General features: G+C 38.8%; 1 protein-coding gene across 12 annotated transcripts in view; it reads right to left on the reverse strand.

Annotated features, from left to right (window-relative positions):
• CDK14 (cyclin dependent kinase 14) overlaps nt 1-15091 on the reverse strand; it is a 571841-nt gene that overhangs the window by 415356 nt on the left and 141394 nt on the right. For all 12 annotated transcript variants that reach the window (XM_061586439.1, XM_061586434.1, XM_061586445.1 and 9 more), the window contains 2 exons: nt 13150-13244; nt 9260-9339 (listed from right to left, as the gene is read on the reverse strand). In XM_061586439.1, coding sequence (XP_061442423.1) covers nt 9260-9339; nt 13150-13244 — 175 coding nt within the window. The remainder of the gene's footprint in view (nt 1-9259; nt 9340-13149; nt 13245-15091) is intronic.

A 15091-nucleotide genomic window follows, 5' to 3' on the forward strand; every position in this document is an offset into this window, starting at 1 on the left:
GCACATCCAGTGCCTTACCTGCAGAAGACGAAAAGGAGAAACGCATTCCAAAACTCCGTATGACCCCCACATAGTGGTTTCCTGTACACGTTAAGCAACACGGGGGACAGAATCAACCCCTGTGGGACCCCATTCTGGAAAACCCAAGGAACCAAGCAGTGCTCCCCAACAACCACTTTCTGGTGCTGGCCATCCAAAAAGGTGCAGAATCACTTCAATGTGGTACCCCCAATACCCAACTCAGATGGTATCAAAAACACTTCCTCTGGCTCTACCAACACAGGTCACTGTACAGAGCAACCAAGGCAGTCTCCATGCCAAAACCAGGCCTGAATCCTGACTGAAATCGATAGAAGAGTACCTGGATCTGGATGGCAACCATCCTTTCAAAAACCTTGCCCAGAAAGGGGACATTTGCTACTAGTCTAAAATTAAATTAACATATTCTGGTTTATATGGACAAAACATAGTTGGCAACACAGTGAGAAAAAGTGGCTTTGGTTTTCCCGTTTTTTAGCTTCTCCCTTTTTTTTCTGCTATGGGGTAAGCAGTCTTAACTTCTTTTCTAATGACAGACCTCATTTCATATTTGGGGTGGGGATTTACCTATTATTTTAAAGTCTTGTTTTCTCTGTGCTTATAATTACATGTTTCAGAGATCTTTATACCTCTCCATTTACCGACACAAACATAACATTATTTAACTACCTGTCCAATGGGACAAAGGGTGGGTGAAGTGAATCTCATCTGAACAATAATAATGAAATAGATATTCTCTAGCAGTTACCTACTCATTAAAAAATTCATCTCTCTCAAATCTCTGCAATGAAGCTTATGTATATGCTTCATAGAGGTATGCATCGACTCTATGTGCTTTCTGAATCATGAGGTGAATTATGGTGATTTGGATGAGGTTACCTGAGTCGGACTGAACTGTTAACACATCTTGGGTTATATTAGAGACTCCTTAAAAGCCCATGTTGCTCTGTCCAACATCTGGAGAGCCACAGATTCCCCATCCTGGACTTAAGACAATAGCTGCCATTCAAATCCCAACAGGTTCAGTGCTGCTCCAAGGGTCAAACTAGATGCAATATGAAAGATCCATGATCAGGATCTCCTTACAACACTAATTACCAGTTCTTCATGACTGGCTTGAGGTTTGGGCAAATGGCACAGAGGAAGGAGGTGCTGAAGCCTTTTTTTCCTGTGTCATTCCCCAGTCTGAATCTACACACATACCACCAAGCTGCTGTTCGCTCCACATGGGAAAATATGCAAGTACCATGAAGGAGAACAGAGATTCGGATCACATGTCTTGAATGTCAACATCTAGCTCGGCTCCAATGGCTCAACGTTTCACTGAAAGTCACAAATTAACATATGGAAAAATGATCTAAATCTATACTGAAAGTCTAATAGAACAGTGTTAAACATCTTAGTGCTTTAATTCACCTATTAATAGAGGTATGTTAAAACAAGATTTTGACAGAAAGGCAAACAAATATTCCAATGACAGTTGCTTCTTGCTCTCTACATTTTTGTCTCCACGGTATTTGGCTGCTGTGCTTCATAAAAGATAATGGACAACATGCCTGAACAGCTGTATGTGACTACATAGACTGAGTATTTGCCTATCTATATAAATTTAAAAACACAATTTTGTAATTTTCATATTTCCAGAACACTGAAATGTGTTCATGCTTCTATCACAATACTAAGATGCTCACAGAACTCTCACCTTCACAGCAATTTGTTGAATGTTAGGTTTAAAGAAATCAAATAGATGGCAAAACATTCCAGGTTTTAGTTTAGAAACAGCTGGCTCTCCAAGAAAGATAGACTAGTGATGGAGTGATAAAAAAATCTAAAGGAATGCATCAATGTCCCAAGTTTACAGCCAGAGCAGGCAATGATGATTTAAGAAAATTAATGATACCTAGAAGCTACTTATTCAAACAGAGCAGTTTTTTCCCCTTAAAGTAGCAGTATTTTTTTAAGGCAAAACCATGTTGACTAATAGCTTAGACTCAGTTCTGGGACTACTGATATAATCTTAATAAAACACTAATACATCACATACATTTGAGAGAATTCATTTTAACAAAAGGCTAAGCAAAAGACTTCAGATTTGTGAACATTAGAAGTGATGCATATTTCAGTCGAATGCTACATAAAAATGACCACCAATGATCAAAAACTTATACTTTTACTGTACAGTGTTCTTACTTCTTGCCCATAAAACACCTATTCTTCTTCCGTCACTATTACAATAAACTAACCTCAGTACCTGACAAGTTTTTTTAAAAAAAAATACAAATTCTGCCAACAGTAAATGAATAAAATATTATACAATTTTATGTTAGTATAATTATTCCAGCCACAAAATCAAGGGTTTTAGAGCAGCATTTCAGAACGCCTTCAGTTACAAGGTTATTTTCTTGCCATATAATTTTTTCCTTCTCCCTTTTAAAAGGATCAGAAGCACTAAGTTCTGCTGAGTCTTAATATCATGTAATCTTGCAAAAATAATGAAAGAAACTATAGAAAGATACTTAGGCAAAAATCCCCCCCAAACCCTTAGATTTAGAGAAAACCTACAAGTTGCTCTTAAAAAGCATTTCTCACTTCTGCGCTGCACATTTTATCATCAAATCAAAGCTCGAATACCATTCTTATGACACCTTCAAAAGCTTGTCTTTTTCATGTAAAGGCAGTTCAACAGTAAGGTCACAGCATATTAAACACAGCAACAAGTACCAACCTTCATAGCAACCTCTCAGAAATACAGCAAGAATTGAGTGCTCAGTTACAGGAAACAAAATCCAAGTTTGGATTAATCAAATTCATGCAATTATTCCAAAAACAGTATTAAGATACTATTTTTTGTGCTTTTGAAGTTTGTTATCCCCATAAATTTTAGGAATCATTAACACTCAAATAGGACTATGCTATTATAACTAAATGTATGTTCTGGAGGTTACTTATACTTTAGCAATATTCAGTGCCAAAGAACATGTTAAGTTACAGAATAAATGTAGAAGGCAAAAGGACTGAACTACTTAATATGCCAAAAGCAATGCAAAGGCAAAAGTTAAGCAATTCCTGCTCTAACCGATCTGCTTTGCAATTCTTGCAGTACTCCTTGGGGAAGTGAGGGTGGGGGGAGTTGCCATTCAAGTAAACTGCAGCTATGGGAGATATGGGAAGCAGGGCGATTCCATCAGCTCTGCTGAAAGACCAGCTCCATCAATCTTCCCCTGTCCCTGAATAGTTTCTATTCCAGCTACTCATTATAAGAACTATTCAACTTTAAGAACTTGTTCGTTATTGAACTATTAATGCCATATCTTGCAATTTATGTTGTGGAGGGAGAAAGCAGAGCTCAATAGGTGGAGTCAGTTTACAAGTAAGTGCTGAAAGTCAAAGTACAGACAAGTCTCACTTCAAAAGATTTTAGAATCACTGCCTGATATAACTGAAGTAAGATTTGAGATTGCCTTCAAAAGCCCTTGGGAAAAGAAGCAGTTTGGGAGGGGGAGGGGAAAGAAGGTTCACATACATCAAGGGGTAGGGAGAGAACAAAAGTTGCAAAAAGAGGGATTCAGTATTGATTAAACTAGGGTCAAAGTGCAATACACTTTATGGATGCTTCCACTCTAACTAGCTTATTATAAAATGTTTAACTAGCTTTAAAATGAGTGGGTGAGTAAAACAGATTTTACTTTTAAAAGCTAGCAGGAACCCGACTGGTGTGAGTTTAGGAGCAACAGTGTGTCTGCGTTGTGTGTTGGCCTTCCTACAGTGTATTGACCAATAACCATTTCCCCTCAACTGGAAGCTAGCTGGATGAGTCACTACAAAACGCTAACCTGCCTTTTGCTTAACAAAGGTCTTCAAGGCAGTTCACAAACTTTCTTTAACACAAGAGTTCAACAGAATAAAACTACTACACAACTCAAAACCCATAAAGAACAAGGCTTTGATAAACTTTTTAACTGGTGCCTAGATATCAATATTGTGTACACATGCAAATGAAGGGGAACATTCTAGATATTAGAACCCACCACAGTAGAGGCCCCCTCTACTGTGGCTACCCACCTTATCTCCAAAGATGAAGGCAAGCAGAGCAAGGTGTCAAGAGAAAATAATTAACATACAGGCATTGTTGTGTTCCTTAAGATACTCCAACCCCAGGGGTTTTCAGCTCCCTCACCCATGCTATCCTTTACATCTCCAAATCAGGCTGCCATCGCCTGCTTCGCAAATGGCAGAGCAAACACAAATTAAATCGGGTATGCCATCATCATCTGTTGTTTTGAACTGAAGGAAAGAGGACACTAACAGAGTTGGACAGCTTGCAACAAACTTGGAGAGAACATGGCAAATAGAATCTGAAGTCTGCAAAATGAACAAAAATGAGGCATTTAAAAATTTTCTAGGCAATGTTTGTGATTTACATTTGTGATTTACATTCTCACACTATGCATGGAAATCTTAGTACGATCAATTATTTATGGCTCTAATTATAAGCTCCTTAAAATCTATTTTGTTTAAGTTAGGGGTTCCCAAACTGTGCTCCATGGACCAACAGTGGTTCTCAAGCTTCATTCAGGTGGTCCATGGCACATCCACATTAAATATCCATAGTGATTTATAGTTGTATTTGTATTGCTTCTTTCATTTCTATTGCTGTATTTTATTTTACAGTGACAGCTTATTATAACATGGGGGTCAGGGGACTAGGGAAGGCCTTAGAATGATTTTTTAAAATAAAACAGACAAGATGATCAGGGCAGAAGCAGCAGAAGCAACCATAATTAATAAAAACAGTAACAAGGAGAAGAAAGAGGAAATTGGGAACAGATATAGGGTGCTGGAGGAAAAAAGAAGAGAGAAATGCTTGAAAAAAGGAAACTGTTGCCACTGAGGCGAAACCACCACTGCCACAGCTGAGAGACGGAATGGGAGGGGAAGAAATGGGAAGCGCAACACTGAAGGAAGAATAAGTTAACAAATTAAACGCCACAGACAATAACAAAAGTGCTTGAGAAAGAACCAAAGCTAGGTCAAAAACTTGAGTGATTAACTAAAAAAATGCTGCCAGGAAGAAAAAAGGTTGGGAAAGGGGAGCAATATCAGGAGAAAAATCAAAAGAACACTGACCGGGGGGGGGGGTGCATTTCAACTCAGGCTCACTCTTAAAGGTTAAAGCCAGCAAGTACAGTACTGGTTCCTAGACAAGAACTGAAGTGAGGAAAGTTGTTTGGAAGGATGGGAACCTACTGCTTTTTTTTTTATCTTGTGAGTTAAAAGATGTGTGACCTGCTGTACTATATATTTTACTTGGGGGATATAGTCATAACCATGGTATCTCCAAATCCGCAATACAGCGAGACACGTTATAACAACCTTTCACTGTATTACAATTTGAATTCTTCTATAGAATGCAAATTATAATACAATAAAATACAAGAAATAAAAGAAGCAGTATAAATGCAATTAAAAATCATGCTGCATCTAGCACAGCACATTACAATTGCTACAGCAGGCAGAAAAATCATTAATCACCAAGACCATCAACAATTTTCAAAAGGGCTGTGGAAGGAAAAAAGTTTTGGAACCACTGATTTAAATGCATTGCTTCATAGCTTAGACTTAATATGTCATGAATATATTATTTTCTTATTATGCTCATTTCAAAGACAGGAATTAAGTTAATGTAGCCTAGATTTTAGCTTGTTAGGGTTAACTGGCCTCAATATATATGGCTATGTTTTAATGTTTTTTAAATTAATACTTTCATTGCAGATACCATGGTCTGAAATCTAGAGTTTTATTTTTAATTGTACTGTTTTATCACTTTTGTGTTTGCTGCCCTGGGTTCCACTCTGGGCAGGAATAAGTGTAATAACAACAACAAAGCAAAATTGTATAATCTTTTTGAAATGAGGTCTCAGCACCACCATTGTTATAATGCAACATCTATTTCACAGTGAGGTAACTTGAAACCCTTATTAGAAGTTTTTGTAACAGTTCTACCTCAAAAATACAATGCTCTATGGATACTCCAATGTGTATTTTCACAATTCTAGGTTGAGGGGCTGATCTGTTTCAAGTATCCTTATATAAAATTATTTATAAGTTACAAATTCAGTTATGTAATTCACTTGTTTAAATACAGTAAATTTAAAAGTATCTGGAAGCACGGCCATGTTGTGATGGGACCTTTCAGGGTGAAATGCAATCCATTTCAAAACACTAAAAGGATCTCTGTGTGTGGTTTAAGGTACTTTTTTTAGTCATACAAAATACATACATAAATCAAAATTATAAAGCTACAAGACACAAAAATAAAAATCCAGAACCGAAAAAGAGATATAGAAGGTGGATTTATCCACCTTGAGAAGTAGGGCATCACCCATTATTAAAAATTTATTGAAATATTTTCAGATGGTTTAATACTATACATACTACAGTTTTCCACAAATTTAGATGGTCTATTGTCCTCTGCTACAGGTGGGGGAATCTGTGGCCCTCCAGATATGGTTGATTCCTAACATCCATTAGCCTCAGCCAGTATGACCAATGACAGGGATGATGGGAGTTGTAGTCTAGGTAACATCTGTATAGTCACAGATTTCCTACCCCTGTCCTATACTCTCTTAAAATGAGGTAAGTCAGAGGTGGCCAGTGTAGTCTAACTTCTGGAGAATGCCACAATTCCCATCAGCCCTAGCCATTACAGCCAACAGTTAGAGAGTTAATGTATCCATTATTAGTGCTTGCCGAAGAGGCAGCTGCATGTTAATCACTGCAGCTAATACCCTCTGTGTGAAGAGATCATTAAATACTCTACCAAACTCATAAGCCTGTAACTACAACTCCCATCAGCCCCAGCCAGCACATGCTGGCTAGGGCTGATGGGAATTATAGTTCAAAAAAGTAACTTTTCCAAGCTCTGATTGTACCCTGAATTACTACTACAAATTCTACTACAGCAAGCCTGCAGACACCCACACTGGAATAAGTTGATACAACCAGTTTATTTCAAGAGTACCTATAACTGTGGCACCACAACCTTTTCAATCCCCTTGCTCAAAAAAAGCAGGTATTTGCAACCAGACTTTAGTAGTTACAAGCCAAAAGTTCAGGGTGGGATTTTTCAGGAGTGGTCAGATCTCAATCTCTTTCAAAACAGCTGGGACCACTCCCATCTGCAGGAATCCATTGACCACACCCTGGATCTACCCAAACATACCCCCTCAGCAAGTGTTAAGCCAAGAGGGGCAAAGGGCAAGGGAATACATTGGATGCATTTTCTCAAGCATTTTGTCTATGTCATCAGTCTGCATCAACTGAATTAGATCACATGATGTCACAGTAGACACTGCACTGGACACTTTACTGGAGACTGCAGGAAAGGAACAGAATACCACAAATGCTGGTCAGGTATTATTATTTGTTAAATAATTTCTACATTTCTGTTAACTCTCTATTTCTCCCAAAGGAGTGCACGTACATGTAAGTGGGGTACCAGCCTACATTTCAGTCAGCCAAGACTATGAAAGTATCTGCAAACCCTAATACAGAACTCCAACCCAATCTCAGCATCCAACATGATTGGGCAACTACCTGGGCCCTGAGTGTGGGTTTTAACAATCATCTTCATAAAAGATTTTTTCTGCCACTTAGCATTGAGAACAATACAGAACAACTGCAGCAGCAAATACAGAACTGCAACAGCAAGTGCCATTTTAATTCTAGCCCCGTACCTCTAACATACCATTGATTTAGAGCAGGGGCAGAGAACATTTTTGACCTGGCAGGCCAGATCTTCTATCTCCCCTCACCCTGTGGGCCAACTTTGACAGTCAAACAGGGCCACCCATGTTGCAATAATCTGATGGCATAATCTCGTTCAATCCAGACATCAGGCACAGGGCAGGTGGGTGTGGTTTGGAAGAAATGGTCTGACAGGCCAAATGGGGAGGCCTGGTGGGTGAAATTTGGCCCATGAGCCAGAGGTTCAGCATCCCTGGTTTAGAGCGATACCATGTTGAGGGCATTGGGGAAAATTTAAATTAACTTTTTACTTGCTAGAGCTACTCAGTGCCAAACAGTAGCCAGGTGGGGAGATCTAAAAGACAAGCACATTGAATTCATTAAAGGGCTCCTTTAAGACTTTCCCCCATTTTCACTCATTTCTGACAGGAGCTTTAAGCAACTGCAGTGACCAAGGAGTAATCCATTTAATCCTCTCCAATGCCCCTGGGCACTATGATGGTTCTAAACTAATAGAAATCAGACTCTGCAAATTCAGCCTTAGAAGGAACGATGGTGATTGAGAACTGAACACACACAGAGACACACACACATATTTTAAACCTATTTTTAACCTTAAAAGAGCTAAAGCCTGCTGGATTTGGTACAGGAGGGCGTTTCCAGATGGGAACTCCCTTGTGCACCTGATGCCTGGACTGCACACGGTGCTCTGAAATCCCAAAGTCAGGACTTCAAAGTGCCCAATCACCTGAGGTCACTGTGACATCAGGTGATTGACAGATGGGCAGCCCTGCCCACATGTCAAAGATGTCTCATAAGGCTAGATCCTGACAAGAATCTGGCCCATGGAGCAAAAAAGGTTCCCCATGCTAGCCCTAGCACAACATTTGAGCCAAGTTCCCTCAAGCATTCCTGTTCGAAAACAGAGAAGTGCTTTAGAGATGTGCTTACAGACAAGTATGGTAACAGCACCCTGACCGTACAATTTTTAACTTTTAACTTTAACTTCAGATTGTATCTTGAAGCTTACACTTCTGTTTATTTTCCAATATTTTTCTGTGACTTTGGTTAACATATGAACTATTATTCATGCATTGCAGCAAAATTAAATTTATCCTCATTTAGGGTGCTACTTTGGAACAAGCCGCTCTGCTAACATAAAACCTTCAGTGCGAACTCCCACTGCCATTTCTGCACCTCCACAAATGCATACATACTGTCATGTACACCTGATACCAGTTCTTATATAAGCTAGCAATAAAGAAGCACAGATTTGTTTTATTTCATGTCAACTCCCACACAACAGAGTGGTTTTGGTTTATAAGTAGCAATCCTCTTCCTACAGTGAACATAACCATATAATTTGAGAAACCCAAAGCTCTTCAGCATCAACAAGAAGTTTAAAAGATGCATGCTGCAATTACAAAAGAAAAGAAGAAAAAACCAAGAGAAATAAATAAAGAAGCAAATGTACCTTCCCTGATGGCAGTAAATGGAGTGCCTTCCTCCTCTTGAAGTCTAATCATCTTTAATGCCACCAACTTTCCATTTACCCTGGAGTAAAATGAACAAATTAGCATACAAAAAAAATAGACTTAACACAGCATTTGGACAATAGGCTTTTCTATGCACAGAACATCCCATTTTTCCCATTAAGAATCTACAACTTCCATCACTCATAACAATACACTAGCAGCTTTGAAATATTCTTATTATGTGTAATCTAAGTTTTCTCAATTTTATTAAGTTGTCTCAAGTATTTGCCCCAAATTATTAAAAAGGTATTTTGCTTGTTGTATAGTGTGCACAGCCTTGTAATTCTTAAGAAAGTACAGCTTATAAATATTTAAATAAATAATACATACAGTAAATATTTGTAAAATATCCACATCCATGCAATACCAATATTAGCACAACTGCACAAGCTACCTATACATTTCCAGGCCCAATTCAAGGTGCTGAATTTAAACTACAATTCCTTATACAGCTCAGGACCACAACACCTGAATGACTACCTTTCCCAAGAAGAATATATTCGGACCATATCAATGTTATTTGAGGCCCTTCTCCATGTGTCCCTACAAAAGAGGATTGCAGTGCAATCTTTTACATGTCTACTCAAAATTAAGCCGCACTGAATAAAATGGAACTTGCTCCCAGGTAAGTGTGAATTGGATTGCACCCTTGGAGGGTGGTAACAAAAAAGGGGGGCTTTTCAACTGTGGCCCCATCTAACTGTGCATATTCTCCCAAGTGACACCTATCTGGCACCAACACTGGCATCTTATTGGCACCAGCTTTCCTCTTCATCCAGGCGTTTGACAGAATATGATCCAGCTGAACTAAGGCTTCAGCTAGTGCCACTCTTGGTTGCTGATAAGTCCCCACCTTCACACAAGCTGGTGTTTTATATTTTTATGGTGGTTGTTTTTAACTATTTTGTATGTTTTTAAACTTGATTGTAAGTCACCCAAAGACTAACAAATAAAATAACAATAATGTTCTTGATGGCTTAATGTTAATTTTGGGCTGGTCCAAGGCACCTTCCTGCCTCAGGCAAAGGATAAGATGGTGCCCCATTCCATGTACAAAAACCAACCGTTAAATCTTACTTTAACATTGGTAACATAATGCCATCTTTCTTTGCACCTGAGAGCAGCAGATTAGGTGCACTGCAGTCTCTGTGGCTCACACAACTCTGTCCTCAAACAACTGCCACTCCTTTTCCTCTAGCAAATGCTGCCTGAAGCAGCCACCTCACTCAGCCTAACAGCAGGGCCAGCACCAAGCTAAATGTCTTGGATTACAGTTTGGAATAACGTTTCTATTTAGATGCTTCCTATTGTCAGCCGGAATGTCCTTTAAACTATTAATTTCACAAACAAGAGCATTAGGAATTGTGCATATTTTGCTCTTACAACTGGACTATGACTTGCAACATATTCTTGACCAGATTTAAAATTACAGCCTCCATGTGTAGCTATTTTAAAGTTTTACTTATGATTAACTTATTATCTCAGATATCTGCCCCCTCTGCTTGGCTCATTATGTTCTAAGTATGGACCATTTAAATGACTTTCATATCCTGCATAATTTTTATGTAATGCTTACTTTTGTTTGTATGCTCAATGGGTGCATAAGCACCTTTTAGTAGATATGGAAAATGGACTGCCTTCAAGTCGATTCCGACTTATGGCGACCCTATGAGTAGGGTTTTCATGGTAAGTGGTATTCAGAGGGGGTTTACCATTGCCTTCCTCTGAGGCTGAAAGGCAGTGACTGGCCCAAGGTCACCCAGTGAGCTTCATGGATGTGTGGGGATTGGAACCCTGGTCTCCCAGGTTGTAGTCCAGCACCTTAACCACTACACCACACTAGCACTTTTTAGTAATGAAAGCAAAATACATGCTTGGGTATTTTTTGTTTGAGATCAAATATATTAGAGTTCTAAATAACTTTAGGTTACTTCACAACATTGGGCATCTGTGCTGTATGATTCACCCTCCTGTGCTTTTTAGATGGAACCAATTTCCAGTAAATTGGGGGAAGTGTCAAGATTCAACTGATCATGCATAACTTGAGGACTTTTGTTAAGAAGATGTTTAAAATACCTTTTTTAAAAAATAGGATACAAGTTATTCAGATTTTCAGGCAGTAGAAAGCAAACTGATTCAGATGAAAGCAATGTCTGTATGCATTTTGCTTTTCCAGCTGTTCCTACTAATGCAAACCTAAATCCTCTCATGCCTTGTGAAATGTGTAGATGTGGCCATGACAGTATTTCCTTACAGCCAATAGAGAAAAATTTGATATGCTGAAAATTAGCTACACAGTCTATTAAAATCAGTTCATGCATTTATAGTAATCTGATAATGATTTTTCAACATTTGTTCCAAATGTTTTTAGATGTTCTTAATGTTTTCTTAGGTTTTAAATGTTTTTATTTATTTTATTTTTATTTTTGCTGCCTTGTTGTTTGCCACCCTGGACACCTTCAGGAGGAAGGGCAGGACAGAAATTTAAAAAACAAATACACACCATGCATACAAGTTTACTGGATCTGTGCTTCCTGAGCATTTAGTTATTAAATGACCATTGTTTAAAACTAGGACCTCTATGATGGAAAGAATCTGCAAAAAAGAAAACATCACCTCTTACCATTTTCTGGACTAAATAATATAATTAAGGCAAAACTACTACAATGTATATAGCTGAAGTGAGAAACAACCCTCATCTTGACTACTGCAATATTTTCCTCTCTTGCCTGCTCTTGTCAAACCTTAAGTCTTCTCACTTCTGTCCAGAACTCTGCCACCAGATGCTTTCTTCTCCCTATGAATTCAGACCACATAATGACCCTCCTTAAAGCCTCTACTGGCTTCCTATCCAATGCAACACAAATTCCCCATCTTTACTTTCCAACTCCTCCATAGCCTTCCTCCCCCAACCCCAAACTCTCTGCCCCATATATTCTTGTCTAGAACGTTCAGTTTTCCAACTCCATCAGCCTCAGCTGATGAAAGGTTTCCTGCTCCTTTAAATAGCCCCAGCTTTTCCTCCCTTGCTGTCCCATAAGCCTCAAATACCCTTCCAGACACCTATGTGACAGCACATCTCTCCTCTTTCAAAACCCTCCTTAAAACTACATATGCATTTAAAACCCAGTTCTCATTAACTATCAAAGTTAAGCCTCGAGTACATTAAATTGAACTGAATACATATACTTCCCCATAATCCTGATCCCCATCTTCCTCCCCTCATGTTGCTTTTTCCTCCATGTTAAACTTTAGACTGAGAACGTCAGAGGGCAGGGATTTATTTGCACTCAAATATGTCATGCACATTGATGGCACTTTTTAAAACTACAACCCCTTTACCACTACTACTTCCTCAAACTCCTTTGATTATATTGTCTTCAACTTTTTATTTAAAAAGGAAATAACCATGCTGTTTCCTTGCAGACTGGGGACAGACATAGAAGTCATGTGTAAAAATACACTGAAGTTGTTCTTTTTCAATTTATGTTTTTTGGGTCTGAGAGATTTTGGAAAGGCATGTTATAATTTACCATGTAGCTTGATTTCAAGCAAGCAGATGGACAAGCACGCACACACATACAGTAATGTTGAAGCATGTACTATGTACCAACAGTTGTACATGTACAGACCCATTTTTCACAATTAAATCTAACAATGTTAACATATAGAGATCTATTTATACCCACACATTTTGTCAACTCGAACTAAGCTACAAAACGGTTTTCTACAACACCTACTTCACAATATTGTTATTAGAAATCAGTGGAATTGCCTATGAAATAGCTGATACGAGTACTAAAAATGTGTACGGTACAAATATACTTACTTGCTTTTCCCTTTGTATACAGTGGCATATGAACCTTCCCCCAGTTTTTCCAGTTTTTCATAAGAGTCTGCTTTTCCAAACTTGGGACTTGTTGGCTAAGAAAAGAAAAAGGAGGATAAAATTTTCAGCACTCACACACCAACATTAATTGAGTTCAGCCAACCCCATTTAAACAAAGTGTTACTACCAAAACTAATGAGATTCTTATACTTTGGTTATTTAATACTTGATATTGTCATGTACCAAGGGAAATGGCTAACAATATCCATCTAAATATCTCTCAGCACTCACTCCAGATAGTCACTGCTTATTTCAACAGTATCAATGGAGACATCAGAAAGGTTTAGCTCACATAGCAGAATGAAATTTGGATTTAGCAGGGTTTCTGTACAGATGTGATTAACTAACAGCTGTACCAGTAAGTCCAGTTCAACAAATTAGCATGTTTTATTTGCTGGACAATATAAGCAAATTAATTTTATTCATTCATTCAGTGAACTTCTAAACCACCCTTCATCCAGCAAGATCCCAAAGTAGTTTACAATTATAAAATACAAATAAAACAAGACAACAATTTAAAACAGCATATCCAAAATGCAAAAAAACAAATGCAAGCAGAAGCACAGCAGCAGACACAATAATCCCTGCACTCCAGGCCTTGGGGGAGTCTAATTAGTTCAGCAAATGGCCTGGGTGATAGATATGTTTTGACCTGGAATCAGAAGCTCAACAAAATAGAGGCCAACCATCCCTCTGGAAGTCCACAGTTGGGAAAAGGTCCTCTCTCATATCACTGAACAGCAAACCATTTCCACTGACAGGACAGTAAGAAGGGCCCCCTCTGCAGACCTCAGGGTCCAGGTCAGCTAATAAAGCAGCAGGCACTCCATTGGATACTTGGGTCTCAAGCCATTTTAAGGCATTATAAGTTAACACATTAAATTGGGCCCAGTAGCATACAGGCAGCAAATCCAAATTTCCTTCTTCTGTAGGAACAAAATATTTCTGATGTCTGCACTGATACATGAAAATGGAAATGGACTGCCTTCAAGTCAATCCCGACTTAATGGCGATCCTATAAATAGGGTTTTCATGGTAAGCAGTATTCAGAGGGGGTTTACCATTGCCTCCCTCTGAGGCTAGTCCTCCCCAGCTGGCTAGGGCCTGCTCAGCTTGCCACAGCTGCACAAGCCAGCCCCTTCCTTGTCTGCAACTGCCAGCTGGGGGACAACTGGGCTCCTTATTTTATTTATTTATTTTATTTATTTGTTAGATTTTTATACCGCCCCACTAGTATAGTTCTCTGGGCGGTGTACAGCAAAAAATACAAATATACACAATAAGAACCCATAATATAATACAACAAGGACACATATAAAAGAATGAAAGATCTAAAATCAGTTACAGCAAGTTTTAAAAACTAAATTAAAATTAAAGTTAGATTAAAATGCCTTGGGACTATACAGCTTGCCCATGCAGAGGTGGCAGGGCATGTAACCCCTGAGCTACTCACTGTGGGGGTGATCTTTAGCTGGCCCTTGACACCCAGGAGACATGAGCAGGGATTTGAACTCACAGACTCTGGACTCCCAGCCAGCCTCTCCTTCCCACTGTGCTATACCAGCTGTTCACTGATACAGGAATACTGTTAAAATATGCAGTGACTATCTGGAGTGCTGAGTGATATTTAAATGGATATCATTAGTCTCTGCCCTTGGCATACAACAATATCAAGCATTAAATTGTTATTGACAATTGTTGTTATATGCTTTCAAGTCGATTACGACTTATGCTGACCCTATGCATCAGTGACCTCCAAGAGCATCTGTTATAAACCACCCTGTTCAGAACTTGTAAGTTCATGTCTGTGGCTTCCTTTATGGAATCAATCCATCTCTTGTTTGGTCTTCCTCTTTTTCTACTCCCTTCTGTTTTTCCCAGA

This window comes from Rhineura floridana, chromosome 10 (assembly GCF_030035675.1).
Source record: "Rhineura floridana isolate rRhiFlo1 chromosome 10, rRhiFlo1.hap2, whole genome shotgun sequence".
NCBI lineage: Eukaryota > Metazoa > Chordata > Lepidosauria > Squamata > Rhineuridae > Rhineura > Rhineura floridana.